Source organism: Canis lupus, chromosome 21 (assembly GCF_011100685.1).
Source record: "Canis lupus familiaris isolate Mischka breed German Shepherd chromosome 21, alternate assembly UU_Cfam_GSD_1.0, whole genome shotgun sequence".
NCBI classification, from domain to species: domain Eukaryota; kingdom Metazoa; phylum Chordata; class Mammalia; order Carnivora; family Canidae; genus Canis; species Canis lupus.
In genome coordinates, this window is record NC_049242.1 from 6,014,783 (window position 1) to 6,042,751 (window position 27,969).

At 47.1% G+C, this 27,969-nt stretch overlaps 2 protein-coding genes across 2 annotated transcripts in view; both read right to left on the reverse strand.

The window, feature by feature from the left end:
- Positions 1 to 478: 478 nt before the first annotated feature.
- ENDOD1 (endonuclease domain containing 1) lies at positions 479 to 27,889 on the reverse strand. Its single transcript, XM_038568270.1, has 2 exons — positions 27,587 to 27,889; positions 479 to 4,708 (listed from the first exon to the last, which is right to left on the reverse strand). Exons 1-2 carry the CDS (start codon positions 27,887 to 27,889, stop codon positions 3,506 to 3,508), a joined length of 1,506 nt encoding a protein of 501 aa, XP_038424198.1. The 3' UTR covers positions 479 to 3,505.
- LOC485120 (lysine-specific demethylase 4D-like) overlaps positions 4,591 to 27,969 on the reverse strand; it is a 49,931-nt gene continuing 26,552 nt past the window's right edge. Inside the window, exon 3 of the transcript XR_005375474.1 lies at positions 4,591 to 4,708. The gene's annotated coding sequence lies outside the window, so the exon portion shown is untranslated. The remainder of the gene's footprint in view (positions 4,709 to 27,969) is intronic.

Here is a 27,969-nt window from a genome sequence, read left to right on the forward strand (position 1 = left end):
ACAAATAAGCAAATAAGTGTCTTTATAATGTTCTCTGACTCAGAATCAGTGAAGGAATAAGCCTTTGGTGCTTATTTATGAAGGACGTATCACAAATACCTGGTGTCTCAAATGGCTTTTGAGAGGAAACAACACTGAACAGTAGTTCTCAGGCCGCATTCACTAATCTAACCTTCTCATATGATTCCAGAAACATTTTTTAAATATTTAATTAATTGAGAGAGAGAGAGAGAGCAGGTGTGTGCACACAAAAGCAAAGTGGGCAGGGGCATGTGGAGAGGCAGATTCCCTGCTGAGCAGGGAGCCAGGTGTGGGACTCAATCCCAGGACCCTGAGATCATGAGCTGACAGCAGATGCTTAGCTGACTGAGCCACCCAGGCACTTTTTTTTTTTTTTTTAACAAACCTAGATGTAAGAAGAAAACCACTTGAGTTAATGTGGATAAAGAAGAAAATGAGAAAAAATAAAAATCACAGATACTCGCCCAAGTTCATTTAATATAGACAGGATGATATAGATGGATAGATAGAACAGCTAAGGAGTTGTCGATGATTACTTTATTGAGCATTACAAGGTGTGCAGCATTGTACATAGCCTGAAAATGTCAAGCTGACTTTTGTCACACCCTCTGCAAAGGCTCCCCTCATTTCCATGGTTCTGTGGGCTTTCTTCCCGTGCTCCGGGGCGCACACTGCTAGTACCCCTCTTGCAGCGCTCAGCATGATGTGTTACAGCTGTCACCTGCACCATGTGTTCTCTCCACTAGATTTCTGAACTCTTCCAAGATGGGATCCACATATTCCTGATCTCTGCAAACTCGATGTTCAAATACACTTGTTACAGATGAATGACTGAATGATGAGTGCTTCATTCTAGTACCTTCTCCCAACTCCCTAGTTTGCATCTAGGTGGAAGTGCTAATGGTGAGAGAGACGCCAACATTCAAAAGGCACAATGGAAAAGAGGAGTGTCCCAAGGCGTGGCTCAACCACAGACTAGAAATTAGCTCCATGATAAAGAAAAGTTGGCTGACCTCCCCAGGGCCTGAGAACATAACAGAGCCACAGAAAAATCTTCAAGCTAGACACAGGGCTCATTAGTCTAAATTCTCACCTCGAAGCCCAAAGTAGGTTGATGGGAACAGTCCTGCTGGAGCCAGTTCCACTAAATCCCAGAGTTTCAGCCAACCTAGTGGTCCAGAGAGGATGGGCTCAGCCACCGAGCCTTAAGGATATATTTTGCTTTATTATCCTTTCCCATATTTCACAAAAGGCCACACAAGAATAAATAAATAAGACACTACACAACTATAAGTGAAAAAGAAGGCATTTCCAAATGGCTCTCAAGAAGCGGTTTGGATGCCTTGTTCCTTGCATGGTGCCAAGGGGTTCAAGCTGCCATGGGCGCCCTCTTCGGGCCTATCAGTATGCAAATTATTCTGAGGGAATACAGATTCTGCAGGAGGCAGTCAGCATGATGCTGTGTGTGGATGGCTAATCATTTCATCACACAGGCTGAATCCGATGGGTGAGTCAGGGGCTAGACTGTTTGATGGACCGAGAAACCCTGCCATGCTCCAGGGAGGCAGCTGAGTAGTAACGCACACACCACAGTATGTGACATCCGAGGTGTGATAGGACAGGTGCAAAAGAGCTTGGCTCCCGATCTGCCAGCAGCCAGCAAAGAAACGAAAGGCAAGCCTGCTGCCCCCTTATGTCTCAGTTTCTTCATCAGTTGAGGGCTTGGCCAGACCATCTCTCTGGTTGCTTCTAAGATTCCCTTCCTTTCAGCCAGCAGGATTCTTGATCCATCAGTACCAAGGCAAACCCTCACCCTGCCACATACCTTCACACTCAAACAGAAGTGTTGCTAAAATACTGCTTAAGATCTTGGATAAATCTAGTGTACATCCCCTATCATGGACCAGTCTGGTGTTCATAATCCCCAACATTGTATCACCAATTGATCAGGATGGCCACTCTTCCACTTTGGGTGCAATTAAATTATTTTTCTGTGACATGTAGCTCACGGCACTCATATTTCTTGTCTACCTACCCACAGCAAATATTATTTCTCTCCATTATTCTCTCCTTGTTGCCTTTCTGGATCCCAGCTGTTTACAACCAAGTTTCAGATGGATGGTACCCTGTACCCCTAAGATCAGTATTTTATACTTGCCCCATTTCTACCTCACGGCAGCTCTTTAGAAAAATCCAGATGATTGCATCTCAGCTGTGGAAGGCAGAGCAAGGTTTGGAAGATTCTGCTTTCTCTTTCAGGAAAAGATTTAAAATGATAAGTGCTTTTTCAAAAAAATAGGGATTAGCTCTTAAATCAAACTTGCATTAACAGGAGAGTTGTTTTCTAACCTCAAACACGCTATAAAAATAATGTCCTAAGACACAGTGATTCTTAATCAAGTTTATGCCTACATAAACTTAGATATATATGGATATGGATTTTTTTTTTCTGAGATGGATAGAATAGTTTTTCTTTCGTGGTTCTTCTGTATATATTTAAACCAAAACAATCATTTAAGGTGGGGGTCAGAGTATTTTGCTGTAATGGGTACTTGTCTGATCCATAACAAAGGTGGATCTAGAATGTTGGAGAGTACAAATTTTCATGGTAGCCAACATGTCAGTCTTTGAGCTCATTCTTAGCCAGAGATTTAATATACATCAAGTTAATCTAAGCTTAGCTAAGGATGTTCTCAGACCTACAGCACCTATTCAAACAGGGCTCTGACCCTTGCACTCTCTTCTTTATACCCGAGAGGACCGTATTATACAGTTTTTTGCCCGTGCATTCAAACTTTGTTATGCCACATTTAACACATAATCCTTATCATTACCTAAAAGAAAAATGCAGCAAAATTCATCTTTGGAAGAAAAAAACCCCAAACAACATTACAGGTCCTTGGAAGCCATGGAAAGCTCAGGGATCTAGCAAATTCCTTATCCCTAAGAAAGTTATTTCAACAGGGAAACATGTCTGTACTTCACCAAGATCAGCTGAGTTGGAGAGAAAGAGAAGCAATGAAAACAAATCGACCAACAACATTTGTATAGGTTTTGCCTTAAGTTTCATAACAGAAACAAGATTTCTTTTCCATTTTCTTAGAAACTCTTTGGATTAAGGTTATACTCTTGCTAACTCTTCCCTTCTCTGTAATTCCTAGTTACCACAAATGAACACCAGAGTATCTCAGGAGGTCCATCCAGTAGCAGAGTGAATAAAGATTCTAATGATTTGGAAGTTTGCCTATATCCCACAGATGACCTACACATACATAATCTCACTCCCCACATCTATCTTTGGCCAAGTCCTAATTATACCATCTTCCTTTGCAAAAGCATGCAAATACCCCTACCAAAGGCCAAAATGTAATGGTAATTGACAGTGAACAGAAACCCATTGTAAAGACAAAGTATTCCAGCTTTCTCTTTAAAAAAAACAAAATCAAATTCACTGTAACTGGACACTACTAGCTTTTTTGGAGTTCTATAACTCCCCAGAATTGTCAAAGGTAACCCTGTAACCAATCTTCTTGCAGATACTAAAAATAACCTGAAATACACCACCCATAGTACCAAAAGCAGTGTCAAAGAGCAGAGAGATGGTGCCTCCAAGGCCCACTGCAATGTCCTTGCACACGATTGGAACTGCACCTATGGTGTGCATAGGGAAAGTGGCCACGTCCACAAGGACTCGGACTGGAATGCCCAGAATGCGGCAAACGGCCTTCAGCAGACAACAAAGGATCCGGAGCACGGCCCTGATGATTTTGACCATGACTTTGAGTACCTTCCAGGGAATGCTTGCCAACTCTTCCCCAATGGCCAAGAAGTAGGAGATGGTGGCTGAACCCAGGCGGTAAAGGCAATTCTCGATGCCGTTAATCACTTGCTTGGTAACAAACCACAGGAAATATATAATGTTCTTCAGGATGCCTACTGCAACGTAATAAAGTAACTGGAAAAGCCTGATGACCGGGGTAGTGATGAAGCCCATCAACCTACCCAAGAAGCTCCTCCTCTCCTCCGGTGCCTCCGGAGGCAGCAGAGCTGATCCTTCACTGGTCATGCTAGAGAGGGGACGAGTGTCCTCCTTGGATAGTACCGTCCGCTCCTCGTCCTGGACTTGGTTGACCACCTCCAGGATTTTCTTCATTCTCTCCGTGTCTTGCTCAGTTTCACCACAATTGTCCTGGAACAGCTGGGGGTTAGACGGAAGCAGTTTCTCAAGCTCCTTCACCATCACGTCTTCTATGATGTCACCATCCCGGGTGTGCTGGACAAAGCCCATGGCCCAGCCACCCCCGGGCATGGCACAACAGGCTGCCAGCCAGACAAACGCAGGGATGGTCACTCTGTCCTGAAGTATGCGATCTGAGGGCACGGCGCCTGCGATGAGGTACAGGTCTTCCCCATTGCCACACTGCGGGGTCAGGGCCCGCTCCATCAGGCTGCGGAGATTCGTGTACCACCGCTCCTGGAAGGACGGGCTCATCGGTACGGCATTCGTTAGAGCGAAGGTGGCCTCTCGGAAATCACTGCTAAGGGAGAATGGGTACAGCTGTCCCCTTTGGTAATCAGGGTCCACATAATCTGTACTCAGGGCCTGCTTGCTTCCCAGGCTGTTCACAGAGGAGATGGCATCAGCCTCATCAGTCAGCTCCCCGAGGGTGCTGGTGGGGTCGTCAATCTGAAAGAAGAGGGCAGGTATTGAGATGCATCCTGTTCACAGGGGAGAGGGTGCATATGAATCACCTGCACTTGGAGCCGTGGCTCTAGAGAAGTCCCCAGGGCACCCGCCCTCCCAGTGCCCGGGTTTGGAAGGGCTTGGTTCTCTGGGGTGCATACACTTCATTCTGCTATCCCACCACCCTGTGTTTGGAAGCAGCTTCCGAATAGGTTGTTTCCTAATTTACTGCCTGATAAGTAAAGAGATCTCTTTACTTAAGAGATAGGTGGTAACACACTCTCTCTCTCTCTCTCTTTCTCTCTCTCTCTCACACACACACACACACACACACACACACCCCGGGCATTACACGATGAAGTCACTCTATCATATCATTTATAAAACATGAAATCCCAGGGCTTTTTTTCTTTTGTAAGATTTTATTATTCATTCACGAGAGACACAGAGAGAGAGAGAGACAGGGTGAGAGAGAGAGAGAGGCAGAGACAGAGAGAGAGAGAGGCAGAGAGAGAGAGAGGCAGAGACACAGGCAGAAGGTAAAGCAGGTTCCATGCAGGGAGCCCGATGTGGGACTCGATCCCAGGACCCCAGGATCACAACCTGAGCTGAAGGTAGATGTTCAACCACTAAGCCCCCCAGGTGCCTCAAAATCCTAGGGTCTTATAATGGTTCAAGCCCTGACCTCTACTGACAGAAAAGCTCATTATGATTCATGCTTCCTGTCTCAAGACCAGTTTTTTAAACCTCTGACAAAACTTTCTTCTGATCCCCGGCTGACTAGTGTTTTAGTGTCATTTGCTATAGAATCATCTGAATAACTAAATAAGATCAGTAGAACAGCTCCCCGTCATCACCACGCTTACTTAGCTCTACAGAACAGCTGAATCTGTCTTGGAAGGCCTCAATTTCTGAAGGAATATCAGTGCGTATGTAACTAAAATACCTAACTCACCAATGGGAAACTGGACTAAAAAGAATATTTGGTTTAGAAAGTCTAACATAAGGGCACCTGGGTGGCTCAGTGGTCTAGTGTCTGCTTTGACTTGGGTCGTGATCCCAGGGTCCTGGGATCCAGTCCCGCATCAGGCTCCCTGCATGGAGCCTGCTTCTCCCTCTGCCTGTGTGTCTGCCTCTGTGTCTCTCATGAATAAATAAATAAAATCTTAAAAAAAAAAAAGAAAGTCTAACATATTCTTTGAGACAGTGTCACCTAAAGGGCAGATGTATTTTTCCATGCTCTCTGCAGACACAGTTTAATGATCTGGTTATTGCCATTATAGTAAATTACTGACAACACCACTCCCTGAGGACAAAAATATGCCTATGACATAAGAGGTAATTTCAGACTACACTTCTGGTTTACACTTGCCTTCTTGCATGCACCGCTAATCTCACTCTTTGGTTTCCCAGTGGAATCTCAGGATGGAGGGACAGGCACAAAGCTCTCTCTGTGGACTCCACATCCCTGCTGACCTTGTCCCACTGGGTTGCCCATGTCATTGGATACAGTTCCTGTGTTTCAAGGAAAGTTTTTTTTTTTTTCCTAATCACAACATGCTAAGTAGGTTTTAGAAAAATGAACTCTTCCCCTCCACAAGCATCCTGTCCCATAAATAATCTTGTAATGAATTCCTTTTCAAACTTAGTACCAAGAAAAAAATAGTCTCTCTCAATGAGTTGGTCTCTATACCAGACAATAAAAGCTATTTAAACCCATTGGGTTTCTTTTTGTTTTGGAATTAAATGAAAGGAGACTTTCAGTTTTCCTGCCAACATGCATGTAAGAAAAACAGATGGATAGAAAATTGCAAAAGAGGACCGGAGGGGAAATATTCATCCATTCAACAATATTTATTAAGCATATATTACATGTGACTGGTACCACAGAAGGACGCATTAGCACTGGGAACAACCATCACCACTACCACCATCAACATTTATTGAACACTATATGCCAGGTTCCATTCTATGAACTTTACATGTATTAAATCAGTAAGTGGTTATGCTAAGTCTTCACTCATTTAAACTTACCAAAAAAATGAGGTACTATGGTATTAGTCTCACCTTTTGACAGATGAAGAAACTGAGGCACATCAAGATTAAGAAGCCTACTCAAGGTCACACAGTGAGTGGTGGCATCACCACATGAACACAGAAAGTCCAGCCCCGTGGCTGGTGTCCTTACTGTTTTCTATGCCTCAAGACAGGCCTTCACATTAAGAAAGTCACCATCTATTTGGGGAAATGAGATACAAAGTTAAATAGGAAACCAAGAAAAAGACAACAGTGCCATGCAGGTTACCATAGATGCTAAATAAATGATATAAAGAGGGGCACCTGGGTGACTCAGTTGTTAAACATCTTGCCTTTGGCTTAGGTCATGGTCCCAGGGTCCTGGGATCAAGTCCTGCATAGGGCTCCCTGCAGGGAGCCTGCTTCTCCCTCTGCCTGCATCTCTGCCTCTCATGAATAAATAAAATCTTTTAAAAAATAAATGAAATAAAGAAAAAGAGCAAATGAATTTCAAAGGAAGGAAGGGCACAACGAATGCAGTCAGAGATGACTTCTTACTTCTTGGAGAAGACAGAGCTGAGGTGGGATTAGAAGGATGTGCATGACTTCGATGAACACAGAGAAACCGAAAGGTTAGTTAAGGCTTAACAAGACTTTGGCATCAAGGCATGGGGGTAGAGACCACACCAGCCTGTGAAAATAGAATTCTTTCTCTCTCCTTTTTTTTTTTTTTAAGGATTAATTAACTTATTTGAGGCATTGAGGGGCAGAGAGAGAGTCTCTAGCAGTCTTGAGCACAACCCTGAGATCAGGACTGAACTAAACTCAAGAGTTGGACACTCAGGGGATCCCTGGGTGGCGCAGCGGTTTGGCGCCTGCCTTTGGCCCAGGGCGCGATCCTGGAGACCCGGGATCGAATCCCACATCCAGCTCCCGGTGCATGGAGCCTGCTTCTCCCTCTGCCTATGTCTCTGCCTCTCTCTCTCTCTCTCTCTCTGTGACTATCATAAATAAATAAAAAAAATTAAAAAAAAAAAAAAAGAGTTGGACACTCAACCAAATGAGCCGCCCAGGCACCCCAAAAATAGGATTCTACGTAAGTAAAAGTGAAAAGCTGAATTGGAAAGGATAAGCAGGAAGCAGAGTATAAATGATCTGATGTACAGATAACTCATCTTGGGATAATTATTACTTCCACTTACTGAGCACTCGTGATGCACCAAGCACCACAGAAAATGGTCTATATATAAAGCATCCTTTTTAATCCTAATGGGATCCCCATCACCTCAGATACGGCAAAAATTGTAAAGCACGTTTGCAAATGACTACGATTCAGAAAGCACTGCCCTGCTGCATCCCATTTACTCTCCACATAACCCAATGGGAGAGGCACTGTCTCCATTTGACACACAGGAAAATGAAAACTCACATAAGCAATGGGTACAAGGTCACCCAATATCTAAGTGGCAGGGCCAAGGTTTATACCCAGATTCTCAGGCTCCAAAGCCCCAGCCCCCCGCCAGCAGCAGCCCTTGGATGAGGAAGGCAGCATGAGAGCCACAGGGTAGCCACACTGGAGGACACAAGAAGGACAAGACACAACTGGGAAACACAGATGGAGCCGTTGGACAATCAGTCATCTAGGGTCACATCAAAAGTCAGGGGAGGAGAAAGCTTTGGTGAGAGAGGATCGACAGTGTGGCACCCACCACAGAGAGGGAAGGTTAAGGATGACAATAAAGACCAAAACCTCTGAGGATTCGAGAATCCTTAGTGAGGCTTCAAAGGGCGATTTCCACTGAGGGTTTGGCAAGGGAGGCAGGTGACAAGACTGACTGGATACAAGCAAGAGGGAGCTGAGACAGACACAGGCTTGTTGGAGAAGTCTGTAGGTAAAGGCAGGAGGTAAGGAGGCTCTTCGTTGGGAAGCAGGGCTCACAGGAATCAGCAAAGGTGGTCCTGCTGCCCCCCACACACAACCCAGGGAAAGGGGCAGGGTGGGGAGGGGTTCTAGGTCTCTGTGCGTGCGAGCGAACATTCTGAGGCCCAGAGGCATCTCAGGGGCACAGTGCCACGGAGCACCAGCCCAATCCCTGAGGGCTTCTGGGCTGCGAAATCCCTGTAGACCTCAGGGACCTGAGTCACCTGGTGCTGATTTGTCACTGAGCGGGGAGGAGGAGCTATGTGCCGACCATGATGATGGTCTGCTGAACATGAACAGAAGCTTCGGCACTCATCAGCAGTACTCTACCCCCTTCTTCCCTCCTTCCTCTCGCTGTCTTCCCAACTCCTGTAGGAGTCCACAAGCACCTTCTCAGAAGCAGTTCAGAGGCCTGGCAGGTACAGGGGGTCCATTAACCCCCTTCCCAGTATTAAGACTGCACAAGGATTTTGACAAGACAACTCTACAGGGCCAGAAAACCAGGAGGTCCCAGCCAGGACCCCCAAGACCAGGTGGGGGACTGCACCATGGCCAGGAGAGTGGCAGCAGAGGGAGAGTGTATCTGTGCCCTGAGAGTGTGCAGAAACACAGAATGTTCCAGAATGCACAGCTGCACAGAGGCTTTGCAGTGGGCTTGGGATGACCAACCAGGTGAGAAGGACGGGAATGTGGGAGATGCCACCAAGGTTAGTTTTAAAGAGCACACACAATGGATCCACCAGAAAGAGATCTTGCGGGAGGGCGGTGTCTGCGTGTGCCAGAGATCAGGCTCCTGTGCATTTGCTTCTTGCGTTTTTACAGGCTGCAAGTTCCACAAACACCAGGATCACCTCTCATACTTTTGTCTGCTACAAACCTAATGAAGACTCTGCATATGATAGGTTTCTGGTAAGTGGTGGCCGATTAGTATGCTGGTGATCATGATGGCACCAATGGCACAGAGGAGCGGGACAGCAAAGAGAATGACAGTGGTAGCACGTGGAGAAGAGTCAGCCTGGAATGAGGGGACCTCTGCTGAGAACACAGGGGACGACGGAAGGGTACATGGGGGGTTGGTATTGGTGAGTTCTCTGCCATATGTGGGGGACGTGGCAGCAGGACCATAAGGAGAACACAGTGTGCAAGCCTCCAGAGGTCACAGTGCCAGGGAATTTAGGAGAGAGGAAATATGCTGGGAAGAAATGAAGGCTGTGTGGAAGCCAGCCAGGGTTAATGGGACAGGCCAGATCTGTTTAGTCCAGGGTTGCAGTTTTTATACTATTTTACCCACAGCCATTACCCATACATAGTCCAGGGACAGGTGCAGAGAAAGAACTGGTGAGGATGAAGGGGGCGGGGGCAGGGAGGCTTGGCATTGCAAACAGAATTGAAGCGCCTCTGAGACCAGGTGGGCAGGGGCTGAGGTTGGCAGGTGACACCTCCTGGCACTGCTCCTGAAGAGACAGTGGGTACAGGTGAGGAGCAAGACAGGCTCAGGGGACGTGGACCGGGGATGCTGGAGGAGGGGGGGGGGGGCACCCACACGAGGAGGGGGACACAAGTGGACAGTGGAGTTAGGCAAGCTGGCCACCAAAGACAAAGTGGGGAGAAGTGGTCCAGGCCCTGAAACTATGCTTATCCATCTGTCTGTGCCACTGAACTAGAGTCGGAGCCGGTGGCCAACGATGCCTGTGTTCTTGCACCTAGCACAGAGGCCCTTCGCACCAGGAAGCCATTGGTAGTTGTGGAAAGAATGAGCCCATCTGACCTCTACAACAATCTCCTGATGCATATAATTTCCTCCAGTTTGCAACTGAGAAAGAGAGGCCCCAGAGAGAACAGTTTGTCCTTTGGTGCTGCTCCAGGATCTGCCACATGGAAAGGTGGCCATCTAGAAGGATCATCAGAGCAGTTATAAAACTTCTCAGTGATTCAGGAAGGGTGGAGTTTCCCCCCCGGAGAATCTCAGGCTGAGGCTAGAGATGCACTCGCGGGGCTGATTCAGATGAGACCCCATGATCAGGAGAGACCCAACGGGCTCCCCCCAACTCTGTGGCGATAAAGAGGCTATATCGTTTGGGGAGTTGTTTTATTTCCAACGAGAACTAAGTAATCGAATGGGCTGAAGAGTTGGTGTTCTAATTCTGTTTCTGCCCTGAACTATGATGTGCACACAGGGACACTGAAAACATGCTGTCGTCCTCCTGCCCATCATGAAGTGGTAAGAGGGCCTCTCCTTACAGGGCATATGAGAGCAGCCGACAGTCGGAACATCAGATAATCTTATCAGACCTGGAGCTGGCTGGTGCACACAGGCCCTCAACACACTCGCACACACTAGAATAAACGAGATCTGAGGCCTTGGCTGAATGCTGAGAGAATGTATTCACCATGGAAAATACCCAGCTTGAGGAAAAGGGCTGCCTTTCATAAACGTAGCAGGACCAGGAGAGCAGATGAGGGAGCATTTGAGGAAGACTAAACCCTAAGACCTTTCAGCTCTCAGGAAAGGGATAAACCGAGCTCTGACCCACCTATTTAAGAAAAATAAAATCCTCCCTGTTTGGCATCCAAAATATTCTTTATCCTCTTGGGAATAGAAACAGCTTTAGAAGACTTAGTAGGATTTTTTATTATTATTATTTTAATTTCTTCTTCTTCTTTTTTTTTTTTTTAAAAGAGAAATGCAGGGCTTTCCATGCCCTGAACTTCAGCACTCAGGTGGACTTCCCTGTCCTCTCGGCCCTCCTCCCCATGAATCACCCTTCCTCTGGGCCCCCCTGGGCCACTCACACACCTTCCTGCCCCAGGGAGGAGCCTGATTTTCAGCTCTCCCTCCTGCTGCTGGGCACCCTGGGCACACTGTCCGTGCTCAGTGCGTGCAAAGTGAGCCTGAGGAGGTGCAAAGGCAACTGGGGGAAGTGTTCTCTCCTCCTATGGTCAGAGGATGACGGAACAGAAGAAATAATCAAAGGATGTTCCTCTTCCATTTCAGACTTTTCTTTTTCTTGGAAATTAAAAAAAAAAGAAAAAAGAAAAGAAAGAAAAGAAAAGAAAAGAAAAGAAAAGAAAAGAAAAGAAAAGAGAAAAAGAAAGAAAGAAAGAAAAAGAAAAGAAAAGAAAAGAAAAGAAAAAAAGAAAAAAGAAAAGAAAAGAAAAGAAAAAAGAAAAAAAGAAAAGAAAAGAAAAGAAAAGAAAAGAAAAGAAAAGAAAAGAAAAGAAAAGAAAAAGAAAAAAGGGAGCGATTAAAAAAAGGACCAACCCAAAACTGGCCACACCTGCTGTCAAGGGACTCCTGGGAGAGGCCAGTGGGTGGCCCCGGGGACAGACAAACTCCCCATGGGCTCCTCCAGCTGCTCCTTCTCACAAAAACTCTAAGTTTCAAGCTCCTTCTGGGAGCCTGTGAAAATGTGCCGAGAACTCCTTTAAGTCCTTCCAGAAGTGCAGCACCTTCTCAGGTTACATTGTCCTTGCTCTTCTTGGGTTTCCTTCCTCATTACTCACTGAAGCTTGTTTTCTACTCTGTACTCCGCTTTCTTTTCCAGAGCAATTATTCTTAGCATGTGACTGTGTTGTACAGAATTCCACAAAGTCCATTAAGCTAAGATATTTCCATTTCTAATTTTTTCCACCTTCTGGGTTCAGACAAGATTAGAGGTTCTTAGGTCTGGCTGCATGTCAGAATCACCTGGAAGCTTTAAATAAAATATGTCCAGGCCTCACCCCAAACCAATTAAATAGGAGTTCTGGCATCAGGAGAAGGCTGGGAATCAGGATGTTTTTAAAGTTCTCCAGATGATTCTAAATTGAGAACCTGCTGAGCTAGATCTCTATCATATTTTCATTTATCTTATCAGGCTCTGGTGGAATTAACTCTTGCTCAGATGGCTACTACAAGAAATTAGTGATATCTCCTTAAATCAGTAGTTTTCAAAATTTAGTTTCTATCAGAAGTACCTTGGTCCTTGTTAAGAATGCATATTCCTGGGCTTCACACCAGAGATATATTCAGTAGGTCTGGAGTGGGACCCAAAAGTGCATTTCACCACTACCCCAGGTGACGCAGATGCAGAGGCTCCATGAACCCCACACCTAAAAGCAAACGTTTAAATCACCTTTGGGTAGTGCCCCAGCTGGGCTTAACTGATTCACATGATATTTGTGCTATGTGAGAGTATTATCCACAAATTCCAAGAGCTGTGAAGATAATACCAAGGGAGAGAACAAAGTATTAAAGGGCCATTAAGTCCCTCCACCTATCAGACCAGTTAATATTCTGATCATTTTTATGATTTGTAAACATGGATTTCTTGTCTTATTCACATATGAAATGAGAAGTCCATTTTTGCTAATTTACACTCAGTAATTTATACTCTTTTGAGCATATATTACTACTCTAACATCTTCAACAGCACCCTATATTTCCTGGTTAAATGACAAACAGGCATATTCGTCAGGCCTCCCACCCACAAAAGTCCTCCTTTCTCTTCTCTCAAATCTTCCCTTACATTCAACCACAATAGGTCCACCCCTTCCCAACCACATCAGTTACATGGATGTAATATACATGCTTCCCTCTGCACTCCCTCCAGGGGCCTCAGTGGTAGGGGTGCCTCCACCATTCCTCTCTGCTACTTGCGTGGGTGCTCAGTAGCACCCATGGATGGGCCTGTTGCTCAGGCCCAGCCTCACAGCCTCCCATGCTGGGGGTGGGGGGAAAGGGAGGAGGTCTCCTTTGGCCTCACAGATCCATTCTCCACTCTTCTCTGCCCCACTCTGTGCCACAGGAGGCTGACTTTTAGGACCCACATCATCTGAGCTCTCTTGCCCTCTGGCTTCTGACTGGAGCAGCCAGTGCGGGGGGAGGGGGGAGCGGGTGTGGAGAGAAACCAGAGTACTTATTCCTTTGCTCCCCATCCCCCTAGCTGCTGGGGTTCTGGCTCTGGCTGAGTCTCTCTACAGTCATGGCTCTCACCAGGCTCCCGCCTGACCCCACAGGCTTGGGATGGTGACAGCTTCCTATAAATGGCTAGGCCCTAGGAGCTTTACCAGATCGTGTTGACTCCCTTAATTCTCCGTAAATAAATTCTTCATTCAATTCTGTTGGTTAAACTACTTTGAAAGTTCCATTTGTTTCCTGCCAGGACCCTCGATACAACCTCAATGAGTGTTTTCCTGAGACCACAACTGGCCCAGTCCTGGGAGACTGATTCCACCTTGGGGCCTCTGTGGCATGACTTACACACAGAGCTGGTACACAGACCAGTTCTGTTGAGCAGTGAAGGTCACTTGAGTCATTGTCCAATATGGCTGCCCAGACTGGGGTCTCCCAGACAGCCATCAGCACATCAGCCCTTGTTAGTCAGTGTGCTATAGTTAACTTCTATTTCTAAATTGACTGTTTCAAATACTATCTCTGAAAGAGTAGCACTGCTTGCCACTTGACCCCCTCCTACCCACCTCCTTGCCAGTCACAACCAAGGGATGGCCAATCTGGCCAGCAACCAGTCAGCTGGTTCTCTTGGGTTTTCAATCCAAGACACTCAGAGACTGACAACAAGCGGAGTGTGAAGGTTGCTATATGCAGTTTAGGTGTGGTAGCCAGGCTGACCCGTGGGAAAGCTGGAAAACCCTTAAAAGACCAGGAGGGTAGGATAAAGACTCTGAAGACTGTGAGACCATTTGGCTACTAGAAATTTCCCAACTCTGGTTCCTTTGAGGCCTGTGTGTACCTCTGTTCCTATGTCTGTGAATCTACCAGTGATCTGTTACAACAGACCTGCCCTTCACCTGAATGAGCTCAGGTAAGCTTATGATTCATGCATCAACTGGCCTGAAGCATCAGGAGAACCCAGCAAGTCTCCTGTGGGAGTTGGAGCAGGAACCTTATAGGCATGGAAGCTTCTAGGCATCTGGGTTAAATTTCAGGAGCAAATGAAGAGACAAGGCCATCTTGGTTCTAGACGTCTGGGAACAGACCAGAGGCACACCCCTGGGAGCAGAGAGAATGAACTTCTACTGAGTTCCTCAACAAAGAATGTACCAATGGGCAAAGTAACATGGAAGATAGTGTACAAGCCACTGAACTCAGAGAAAAAGCAGGGACCAGTCACAAGTAAGGTAGGAATGGAGCAGGAGTATGAATTTTTGTTTTTGACTAGCTCAACAGTTTTATTAGAGAAATCCTAGATTACAAAGTACTTTAGAGTTAACATTGGGATCCTTTTTTTGTCAGTACAACACTGACAAAGCCCTGCTTTTATTGCATCTGCTTGGCCTGACCGGTCTTCTCCCATTGACCACCTTAAGAGTCTGACCTCTCACTTCCCCGGAACAGGCCAGGAAACCATTTGAGCAATGATACTGAGTCAAATATAGGACCATGATGGCCCTAAGCCTGGCTGTCTCCACGGCAGGCAGGTCTCGGAAGTAAAGATTACTTGTTGGTTCAACATGCTTATTGTATATCTACTGAGTGCTTAGACACAATGCAGGGTGCCTTTTGTATATGCTGTCACACCAAGTCTTCCCAACTTCTCTATGGCATAGGGAAAATTTATTAGCCCCATGCCATAGGTAGGGGACTGAACTCCATGAGATTCAGTAACATTTCCAAGGTCACACAGCTGGTAAATGACAGGACTCAATCCAATTTTATCTCTCTACAAGACCCACTTTTTTTTTTTTTAAGATCTTTAAAATTTATTCATGAGAGACACACACAGAGGCAGAGATATAGACAGAGAGAGAAGCAGGCTCCATGCAGGGAGCCTGATGCAGGACTCGATCCCAGGACCCCACGATCACGCCCTGAGCTGAAGGAAGATGCTCAACCACTGAGCCACCCAGGCTTCCCCAAGACCCACTCTCTTAACCGCTCTGTGTGCTCGCTCTATCTTTGCCCCTTTGGGGCTAACAGTCTAGTAGGAGATAATTAAGTTGGTCATGATCTGCCTTCCTGACTTAAGGTAACAAGACACGTGCATGAGGGGACTGGGTCTTGTTCCAGGACCGTGTCTTAGACTCCTATTTCTTGGCTTGGCACTGAGAGAACTCAACAAATGGTTTGAATGTGGATGAGAATGACAACACCAATCAAAGTGTCAATCGGCAACTGGGTGTCTGACGATGCATTCTTGGCGGTGCTAAGATTCTAGACCCGCTGACCAGGAACGGATAAGTGAAAGGGCAGATAATAAACAGGATGGGTTTGCAAACACCTGCCATCCTATCCTTCCCTCTTAAATCCCAATTCACTGACAGAGAACAAATTTATGATAAGGTCGTCTCTGACTAGCTATGACCACATTTCATTACATACCTGAATGAGAGGAAATACTCTGGTGCTAGGAAAGGCTCAGAGCCTATCTCCACACAAGATGACAGTTATCAGAAATAGCCTTTCTCAAGCTGACAAAATTGATCCTTCATTGTAAACATCATTAGAGAAGGGGACTTGACAGCCCTCAGGTCCTTTCCCACAGCAGAGGAACTCTGTCAGGAAATGGCTTGTTTCCAACCCAAACTCTCCTGGAACTATTCAATCTTCCCCTCCTGTATTTGGCACAAAAGAGATAGCTTATGCTTCTCAATGCTGTGCAATAAATAAGATCTGAGGCTAGTAAATCTGCCCTCGGGCAAAATCATTTCCATTTGTTCAACCTTTTCTCCTGGGTTTTATGAGTATCACTCCTCTTCAAGCTCCTTTAAATATGAGAGTATGGGGCAGTGGAGCATGGGAACAGAACACCAGATTAGAAATGAGGAGACCTGTCACAGCTCTGCCACTGACTGGCCTCCTGACTTTGGGCAGGCCAGTGAGTCCCTGGAAGAAGACAATGATCACCACCGCTGAGGAGCACAGGAAGGGGGCAGGTTCTTTCAGGCCACCTGTGAGTTGCGTAGACACTGACTTGAAAAAATATTATGAAGTAGACTTTGCATTTGAAGGCCCCAGGCCTTCTGTTTCTAAATGAAATAAATTATTTCTATACATGTGCAAATCCACTCATTGGAGAGCCTTTTCACTTTCCCACTCCAGGGCTATGATGGTCCTTTGAGGGGCTTGTCAGCTGTGGCTTCAGAGTCCAAAGGGGTGTTGAACCCTGTCGACCAGAATAAAGGGTCTGAGAGCCTATATGCATCTCAATGTGTAAAAGAAATTTCTGGAATGTTAGTGTGCGTGCGCACACACAGACACACACACACACACAAACTGTAAAGGTTAGTTGTCTGTGAGAAATGAGATCTTTTTCTTTATACACTTCTAAAATGCTCAAAAAATATTTTTACCATAAGCACATACTACTTTTATAATCCTAAAAACCCTTAATATTATAAATGATGGCCATCACCATACATTAAAAGGGTTAGTTGAAAATTGTTTGCAGATCTATATCTAGGGCTGGCAGGCTGGCAAAAGGACTGGGATTGCTCACCTTTCAAATTTCACTGTTGCCATTCAATCCATATTTTTTAAGTGCTCAACATCCAGCAACATTTCCTAATTACTTACAAAGTGCTGGCATGATGCTAGCCCAGGGGCTGGCCAGCTACCTCCTGTGAAGCCAAAGTCAGCCTACCACCAGTTTTCATAAATAGAGTTCCCTTGGAACACAGCCACACTCATTCATTTATGTATCGTCCAGGGCTATTTTCCTGCAAAAATGGCCTAGCTGAATAGTTGCATCAGAGACTGTATGGCCGGGACGCCTGGGTGGCTCAGCAGTTGAGTGTTTGCCCTAGGCTCAGGGCATGATCCTGGAGTCCCGGGATTGAGTCCCACATCGGGCTCCCTGCAGGGAAGGGAGCCTGATTCTCCCTCTGCCTCTATCTCTGCCTCTCTCCCTCTCTGTCTCTTGTGAGTAAATAAGTAAAAAGTCTTTAAAAGAGAGAGAGAGAGAGAGAGAGACTGTATGGCCAACAAAGCCTAAAATACTTACTATTTGGCTATTTGTATAAAAAAGTGTGCTGGTCCCTGTGTTAGATAATGAGGATCTGACCATGAGCAACTAGCCTGGCACCCTGCCCTCATGGAACTTAGCATCTAGCTGGGTGGCACTCAGTCAGTCACACAAATAAACAAATAAATGTATAATTGTAACATACTAGCAGAGGAAGGTTATGTTTGGCACTACTAGAGAGTATTCTGAGCAGTTGACCTATTTGGGAATGTCATGGAAGACAAAAAAGCAAAACGAAATAGCAGGTACATAGGCCCTTTGATGGTAATTAAAACAACAGCAGCTTCACTCTCACAGAAATAAGCCTCTTTGCCAGAGGTAAAGGCCTAGCAATGTGGGCAGCACCAGATAAAGCTGGGTGGGGAATGGGAGACACATGTGCAGGACTCTGGAGACCACGATAAGGACTTATCTTTATATGAGGAGAATGGGGAGCCCTGGAGGCTTTCCAGTGAGGCTGTTGGAGGCACGATGGGATTGATGATCTGAGACAATTTCTGGCTTCCAAGGGGAGTAAGTTTAGAGATGTGAGTAGGAGGGATTAACTACTGGGGAAGCTGTTTTGCAGAGGCCTAGAGGAAGATGAGGGAAGCTAGTACTTCCAAGTGTAGATGGCAGGGATCACAGGGAGTTGGTCTTTCCAGTTAAGGTGCAAGAGCAAGGCCACCACCCACCCCGAACAGTGCACTTGGCCATGAAGAGGTATCTGTCATCATGGATACCATGGCTCCAGATACAGTAGAAATACTCCAGAATGAGAAAAGACCTATGATGGTTCATAAACTCAGCTTTCCCTTCCCCAGGCTTCTGTGCATTCTGAGATTGCAGTAGATGACTGGTCTTTCAGAAACATAAATTACATGACTCTCTTCAGTCATACATCCTGGTCAATTCACTCAAAACACTGATGTGATTGATACGGGTCAGCTTCTTCCCTCAGTTAGACATATTAAAATAATGGAAAGGGGACTTCCTGAAACCAATGCTACCATCTCCCAGAGACACTGGGCAGGCTCATTCCCCAAGCTGGGTTGATGCCAGGTTACCTAGGACAAAAGGGCAAGGCAAGAACCTGCACAGGGGGAGGACTTCAGTTTACTAACAGTCATAAATAAAAAGGATTTCAAGGACATGGGGTGAGCGAAGGCCCTCCCCTGGTCCCAAATTGGGATGTACTACATTGGTGGAGTAGGAAGTGTCAGAATGTGCTAAATTCAGCTGCCTTTCCTTCTCTGGGGAACCAGGCTGGGTGCATCGAGGGACTCTTGAGCATCCTAGGGCAGAAGGATGGATGAGTTGTTCCTCTATCTCTGTTCCAGAGGTGGGGCTCTGGAGGGTGTGGTTTGCTTGCATCCACTCCCCTCGGGCAATTGCCACCTGGTCCAGAACCGAGCTGTCCTCATATTCCTGCATGGCACCAGCCTACCTGCAGCCACAGCAGCCCCACGCCCCCACAGATACAAGAGCCTTCCCTTATCCTGGCCATGCTCACCAAGACTCAGGGAACCATCCTTGTTGCTTGACAGAGTTTTTAGATGATCCATCCCCACCCCCACACCCTGCCCCACCTTATGCAGAATGTCTGTTTGCATAATGGCCATCAGAACTGTTCGAATGGATCTTGAGCAAAAGGGAGGGAACAGCACCCTCAGCCCCTTACAGTGCTTAAGGCTCCCGTAACCTGCTCTAGCTACAGCACAAGGGTGCACCCAAAGGCCATGAGCTTTGACGGTCACTGGCTGTGGGGCTGGGCACACGCTCTGTTCTATAGAATCCTGATAAATGAACGTGCAAACTTTGGCAAGAGGAGCTTCACCAAGGAGAGGTAAATAGTAGCTCTCCCATCCACTAACAGGTTGGCTAACAGAGGAGGTTCCCTGTGCTCTCTGCCGTCAGACAGCCCCAGCTCCCATCCTTCCTAGCTGTGTGGACATGGAAGGGTAATTCAGCAGCCTCCTCTGTCCAAGGAGCATAGCCACAGCGCCTATTTCCTATGTCTGTCATGGGAATTACATGAGATCACAGGTGAAAACATGCCCAGGGCCGTAAGTTAGGACCCAGAGAGTTCGCGGTCCCCGCCTGAAGCTCCGCTGAACACTGAAAGGCAGAAAGGCATCTCGTGCTGAGCACTGAGCACGTCTAACACACCTGCTGCTCTTCGTCTTATTCATGGTAACTCCATTCTTCCAGTTGTTCTGGCCGCAGTCCTTGGAGTCATCTGTGACTCCTCCCTTTCTCTCACTCTTCGCTCTTCCTTCAAAACATACCGAGTGCTAGACTGCCACCACCAGTGGTCCAAGCCACCACTGTTTCTTGCCAGATTATCTGGCCTCTCTGTTTCTGCCTTTGAGCCTACACAGTCTGTTCTCAATGAAGCAGCTGAAAGGATTCTACTAAAAAATGTAAGAGTGTGTCAAAAACCCCCTATTTAAAGATGGCACAGTGGCATCGGGTCTCACATAGAGTAAAAGCCAAGCTTCTTACCAATAGCCCAGAAGGCCCTGCATGGTCTGCCATCTCCCACTCCATCTTTCTGACCTCATGTCCCACTACTCCCTCATTAATCCTTCCTCAAACATGAGGAACATGCCCACCTCAGGGCCTTTGCACTTACTGTTCTCGCTGCCTGGAACATCCTTCCCCCAGACACCTGCAGGACTGGTTTTGTCACTTCCTTAGGGTTTGTACACAAAGTCACCTCCACAGTGATCCTTCCCTGAAAACCCTTTGAAAAGGTCACCTTTCCCCTGATACCTCATATCCTCTTGCCTTGCTTTATTTTTCTTCTTAGCACTCTATTTAACATGCTATGTCTTTTATTTATTTATTTTACCACCTGTGTCCTCTACTGGATAGTAAGTAAGCTCCAAGAGAGAAGGTATTTTTGTCTGATTCATTGCTCTATTCCCAGGGCCTAGCACAGTGCCTGGCACATAGCAGATGTTCATATAACTATTTGTTGATTTAGTGAATTAGCTGACAGAGGGCCCAGGGCTTTGGGTGTTCCTGCCAACTGAAACTCAATCAAAACCCAAAACCAATCATCCCTAAGATTAAGGTACAAGTTGCCTAGAACATGTAATTTAGCTTTGATTTTCAAATGCTGTTTCATCCATCTGTTTACTCTGCAATCTGGGGAAACATACCCATATTTTTCATTTTGATGCCAAGTGTAGGACATCCTCAGCCTGACCTCTAGGGATTGAACCACACTTCTGTCTGACATTGCGTCAAGAGAAAGTGTGCCAGGAATACTAATGGTGCTTCCCTTTTTGGTTCATGCCATGACTCAGTTTCTTTTTTATTTCTCCCTCTTGTCAGTGGCCAAATAGATTAGCAGGCAACAAATTATTACTGCTGTAGATGCCAAGTTCTGTGGGGTGATAGGTTACATGGCCACTCCTGGAGACATGATACACAGCTTGAAGGGGGAACACATTTTTGAAATAATAGTAATTCTAGGAGAAAGAGCAGATCACAGGAAGCAAAAGCTACTGGCAAGTAGGAGGATTTATTTTCTCACATTCTTACTTGTACTTTAAGAGTTTCACTGACAATTTAAAAGGAAGAGAAATTTGAAACCCAAGAATAAAATCTTTACTCAAGGAAAGCAAGGTTGAACCACCATGAGCTCATAACTGAGCTAATGACCATCTGAAGTGGGAATTTTCAGAATGGTCCATTCAAAGCAAGACCGCAAATCATCCAAAGAACTAGATGAATTCAGTAAAATAAAATGACAACCCTAGTCAATCAATTTGGAATCTGGAGAGAAAATAATACAAATGCAGTTGTTGGAAAATGGCACAACCGAGGAGAAAGTACACTTAGGACTTTGGAACCGGGCAGCCATAACCTCCAATTCAAGCTCTGCATCTAGAAGTTGTAGGACCATGGGGAAGCGATTTAACCACTTGGAAGCTCAGTTTCCTAGACCATAAAACATGGCCCATAACACCTACTTATATGAATGAGTTAATTTGTGAAGACCCTCATACACAGTAAGGGAATCAATAAATGATAGCTCCTTTCCTGGGCCATCCAAATTTAAGTCTGAACTGAAAGAATGGTGTACAGATCTGTCACCACTGAACTGTTTCAGAACAAAATATCCCTAAAATGTTCTGTCAGTGTAGGGCAAGTACCTTTACTTGCTCCTGAGAACAACCACAAATCAAACAGAAACGTTGAATTTGGGATCCCTGGGTGGCGCAGCGGTTTGGCGCCTGCCTTTGGCCCAGGGCACGATCCTGGAGACCTGGGATCGAGTCCCACGTCGGGCTCCTGGTGCATGGAGCCTGCTTCTCCCTCTGCCTGTGTCTCTGCCTCTCTCTCTCTCTCTGTGACTATCATAAATAAATAAAAAAAAATTAAAAAAAATAAAAAAGAAAAAAAAAGAAACGTTGAATTTAAAGTTGAAGAAAAAGCCAGGAAAGGAGAAAAATGCAAGGAAAGATGGCCTTTGTGACTCCTGTTTTTGCTATTTGCACCTCAGTAAGGAAGAAATTGAGAGTGACTAACTTTGGATTCATCCCTTTGAGTCAGCGGCTTCCCAGACTTACCCAGACTCAGCACAATAGATTGCAATGCAATTGCTCACTGCTTGTTTTGTGACAACACACCTCTTGGTGACTCAGGGCAGGGAGGGTGGAGGTATCTCTGGCACTGATCTTATTTTTGTTTTTTCAGTCACCTAAATCCATCCTTTCATCCACCCATCCACCCAATCTGTCACCAAAGCTCTTTCTAAGCACCTGTTGTACAAATGTGAAACATATGCCTGCCTAGTGTTTGAGAAGATACACACATGGATGTTTTACATTTTAAGAGTTGTAAAAAAAAAAAAAAAAAAATAAGAGAGTTGTAGTTGTAGAATTTCAGGAGTCACCTGTCTAATCCAACATTCAGTGTGTGTGTGTGTGCGTGTGTATTTGTGTATATCTTACACCTATTATAGCATGTGACTCTTGATCTCAGAGTTGTGGGTTCAAGCTCCACACTGGGTGTAGAGCTTACTTAAAAAATATAAAAAAGATTTTAAGGTAATAAAAAAAGGGAGGGAGCTGAGTCAGCAGAGCATGCGACTCTTGATGTCAGGGTTGTGAGTATAAGCCCCATGTTGGGTGTACAGCCTATGTAAATTTTTTGAACATAATAACACTGGGGTGCCCGGGTGGCTCAGTCGGTTAAATGTCCCACTCTTGATTTCTCCTCAGGTCATGATATCGAGCCCCAAGTCAGGCTCTGTTTGGGTGTGGGGCCTGCTTGGGATTCCCTCTCTCCCTCTGCTCCCCACTCCCTTCACATTCCCTCTTAAAAAAAGAATGTAATAACACCTATTGGAGTAAGTCTTTAACAAAATATACACATTAACATTTCCTAAGACCTTACCATATTCCAGGTACTGTGCTATATGTTTGTGTGTGTCACTTTGGACGTTTCCCCACTATGTGAAGTTAAACACTGTAGTCACCTCTAATAACCAGATCAGAAAAACGGAACTGGAAGAATTTAAGGTCACACAGCCTGTAAGTGGCAGAGCAGGAGGTCTGAATTCAAGTCCCCCAACCAGAAAGTATGTATCAGAATTGTCCTGTTTGCTGCACAGAGACTTAAGTGTATGATGCCTTCTATGCATCTGTTCTCTGATATAATGAAAAAGGGACTGATGTTAGAATAAAGGCTTCACAGTTTCCCAGTGTGTGTAGGTAAGAAGCCACTGACAGGAATTAAAGACCCAGAACCTAAATGAGGATCTAACTTGTGATCACTGTTCAAATGCATTTACTAAGATTTGAAATACGGCCTCACTAGGCCCTTTAGGGACAATGATTTTGTAGTTCACCAAAATCTACCCTTCGCTCCAGAGCCACAGACCCCTAAGCAACATTGACATGGCCAAGTATGTGTTCCCACTTATCCTACAGAAAGAGAAATGGAGTGGAAATTATGATCCCCATATAAAAGATAAGAAGAATTAAAGCCCTATGACCAACAATGCAATGGATCTACTGAGGTCAAAGAATCTCCATGATGTATTTAAAAAGCACTTGACTAAGAGAAAATAGTCATGAGTTCAAATTCAAGTTGTGTGACACTGAGCACATCACTTAACCCCTCTGAGCCCATCTGCTCATCTCTACAATAGAAGACAATGATATCTACCTTGGAGTATTTTTGTAAGATTAAATAAGTATAAGCTGAATAGGATGCCAGATCTGGTCAGTATTCATCTTTATAAAATGGAAGTCTTAGATGACAGCCTCCAGCACAAATTGACAATGTACATTGGTAAGGCATCACTGATCTCTTATCCAAAAATTCTTCCATTCAATGGAAAGGTATTGAAAGACGAAAAGGTTTGAGGCTCCCTGTACTAAACCAGAACCCAGTTCTCAAGTGTCCGAAGTCTTGACTGGAAACCTTCTAAAGCATCTCCACCATGCCCAAGGGGGAACATTTTCTCATCTTTTTTGCCTTTTCCCCATTCTCAATTTAAAGGGGACCACATTCCATATAAAACCTACAACAGCCCACTGATTTCTCTGCTTTCTTTTCAAGTTCTCATTCTGTCCCTCAAAAGATCCCATTTATATTCTTCCAGTGTGGGTGGAGATGGGATCCTGTATCTGACACCAAAGAGCTATTGTCCAGAGAAGAGAACCAAATCATTTGGCGTTGTTCCAAAGGCCAGAGCTGGGAATGGAAGGTTCCAGCTCTGCATATGGAACGTGTCTGCATTAGCAGCTGCTGACCAGCTATGGGGCAAGCCTGTGAAGTAGTACATGTCCCGCCAGGAAAGCTCAAGCACAGCATCTCACCCACTGCTGCCTGATTAACCCTAATGGTTGAGACGCCCTGTGTCCCGGGCACCAGGAACGTCAGCATGACGAGCAAGGGGCAACATTCATCTCACAAGGGCTCGTGCTGAAGAGGCCAACACACAAGCAGGTAATTATAAAAAAAAATGTGAGGAGTGCAAAAAAAAGTGAGACATTATCAGAGCACTGAGCACTAGACCTAAATCAGAGGGCTATTCTTTCTAGAAGAGATGACACCTCGGCAGTCTTAAAGGATGGAGGAGGAGAAGCAGAGAGGGACAAGTTGGGGCAGCACACAAAAGGGATTCGGGGCAAAAGGAATGAGCATGAGGGAAGAAGTGACAAACAGTACTGTTTCTAAGGGGCATGCCAGGCAGCTGGATGATGCTGGAACATAGACTGTGAGGGTGGGGTGGGGTGGGGTAGGGTGAGAACCAAGGCTGGAGTTGGAGCCAGGATGCAGAGATGAACTGTGTCCTGTACATGTTAGGCAGCCAGCACCTCAGAGGTTTTAAGCACAAGAATGACAAGAGTTTCCATGATCCTTAATCCACGAGTTCCCAAGGGAAACTGCAGGAGAGCTGTGAAAGCTGCTGAATTGGGCTTTGGGAACCCCTGGGGCCAGTGCAGCCCTGCCTGACTCATCATTCAAGGCAAACACCAAGCTCCTTTGGCCTCCTGCCTCTTCCTCCCCTGTCTGCTAGGCCTCTTACAAAGCTGACTGGGTAAAAAGGTGATCTGGGCACAAGGCAAGCATCACAAGGTGCTCCGAAGCAGCCAGAAGTCCACGGTGAGCCCTGAGCATCTTTCTGCAGTGGGAACCTTGGTCGGGAAGCGGGCCGCAGGAGGGTCAACTCTGATGCAGTGTGCTCCAGAGCCCTCCTGCATCTCATCTTGCAGCTTTACCTCCTCCCTGCCTTCTTCCTTCCCTCCCTCCCTCCTGATACCCTCTGGCTCCTGGCTGACCCCCCTGAGGCTGAGGCTGGAAGGAGCGGGACACCAGCCCATCTTGCAGGGAAAAGCATCAGCTGCCGCCACCATCCTGACCTCCCCAGCCAGGAACTCTGGCCTCCTGCCCTTTTCCAAACCACCATTTTTCTGATCTCTTGAGCTGCCACTTGGAACAATTTCGCCCCTCCTTCCCCATCCTCCTTCACCTCCCTAGTGCCATTCCTCCTTCTACCAAAACTCATCCTTTGGAACTCCTTCTGTAACTGCATGGTGGCTCTGCCTCCCTAAGTCTTCCTTAATCATCCTTCACACCCGCCCTCTCCCTTCCCTTATTCCCTTTTATTCTGAACCCTTGAGCTTACTGTAGCCTACATACTTCCACTGGTTTAGCAGCTCTAGCCACTCCCTGCACACTAATCCCTGAACATGCATTTCTCACTCTTGGTGATCCCTCTGCTTGGAACAGCTTTGTCTCTCTTCTGAGCCCTGCCTCATCCTCCAGGCACAGCACAAATGTCATCCTGACCCTAAGGCTCTCCCCTATCACCTCCAAGATGGGTTCAGCCTCATAGGACTCTGTTTACCTTTATTAAAGTATAGGTTTTGCTTGTGTCCTGATAGCAGCTAGTACTTATGTGCCAGGCATCTTCAGAGAACTTTATATAGTAACTCATCTCATCCTCAAGGCTGCCCTGTGATTAGCTCCAAGATAACCTGCCCAGGGTTACAGCTAGTCAATAAAGGAACTCATTCTCAAGCACACATACACACACACACACACACACACACACACACACATGGCATGGCTCTAATCAGCTGTTTTGCCACCCCTCTGCCCAGCACGCTTCACCTGCACACCAGGAAGCCATAGAACCCGAGAGCTACTCTCTTGTCTCCTGGCACCCTCGGTGTCTGGCACCCAGCAGGTGATTTCTAGATGGGCTCTGAGTTCAACTGAAATATGTTTAGCATGCATTCCTGTGTCTTCTTCACATGCATGTTCTGTCTCCTTGAGCTGTCCATGAGATCCTCAAGGAGAAAGGACTAGATCGTCCGTTTCCTGACAGGTCCACAATTGTGATGCATAATAAATTGGGGGATATGCAGAGAGCTTGAGGGGTGCTGGGGGCACACTAATTTTAGATTAATGTATGTCTGATGTTTGTACAATTTACAAAGGCTTGTTCACACCAAGGTGAAGGCTATGGATTGGAGGCAGACAGGAAGGTAAGAAGATTAAGGTACAAGATGGGGTGAGACCCAGCTAAGCTCTCCAAGCTAGAAATATCTGAATGACATTACAGAAACCATAACCCAGGGCTCTGAATGAAGCACCTGAAAGCCACAGTCTGTTCACCCATGTGGTACTGGCCAGCCGTGGCCATCAGGAGTGGGTGGGCTGAGTGAGTAGCTCTGCCCCCTGCTAGGGTGGCCACTGAGGCTGGGGCAGGTGCAGGACCCAGTGGGAGGCTGGTGAGAGGGGAAGGGCCCGCCAAAGGGGAGCCTGGCTGGGTCTGTGGGAAGGAGGCCAGAGAAGCAGAGGTGGGGCGGGATGTGTTGAGGCAGGTTGAGCAGGGCCTCTGGGGACCTTCCGCAGTGTTCGGTCACCCTCACCCGCCAGTACGGAGCACTCATGACACGTCTCCAAGTGGTCTGGTAATACAGACGTGAGGAGTCACGTAAAACTAGTTCGCCCTTCCCAGTAGTTGGAGATGGTTTCCCTACCATTTGTTACTATCCCATAGCATTTCTAAAAATATGTTCCTCTAAAAAAAAAAAAGAAAAAAAAAAGTACCTCTATTGTCCTAACTCAACGCGACCTCATATGGAATTTATTCGATGTCCTGCGCATCACGGGTTTTCAGGCCCAGGCGGCCCACAGAAGAGAAGGTTTTCCACAGCGGAAAGGGCAGCGACCTGGCCTAAACGCCGGGCCCATCTCACCGGCTGGGGAGGCCTCCACAGGCCTCGTCCCTCCCCGGGGCCTTCACCTCCTCGTCCGCAAAATGGGCATGAACTGCCCGCCCGCCCCCCCAGGCCCGGGAGCTGCGGCAGCGCCGCGCTGGGGCCGGTGAGCGCCCGGCCTGGCCCCGCGGAGGAGCCGCCGAGACGTCTGCCCCGGAACCAAGGGGAGGGTCTCCGCGCGGGGGCAGGGCCGCTGCGGCCTCGGCGGGGGCGGGGGCGGGGGCGGCTCGCAGCCCGGGCTCACCTGCGGCTCCACCAGCCAGCGGGGCTCGGCGCGGGCGGCCGGGGGGCGCGCGGGGGCGCGGAACGCCGAGAACACGGGGGCGCGGGCCCGGCCGCTGTACAGGGTGGCGAAGCGCTCGGCGCCCCCGAAGCGCTGACAGACCTTCAGGTGGGCCGCGGCCTCCAGCCCCGCGGGCGGGGTCCCGGCGTAGAAGAAGCGGTCGCACTCGCCGAAGCCGGCTTCCTCCGGGCCCACGAGCCGGCCGTCCAGCGGCCCCGCCAGGGCGAGGAGGCCGCCCAGCGCCAGCCAGCGCGCAGCCCGCATGGCCGCCTCGGGGCGGGGCCGGGGGCGCGGGGCGCCGGGGGCGCGGGGGGCCGGGGGCGCGGGGCTCTGCGGTCCGGGCC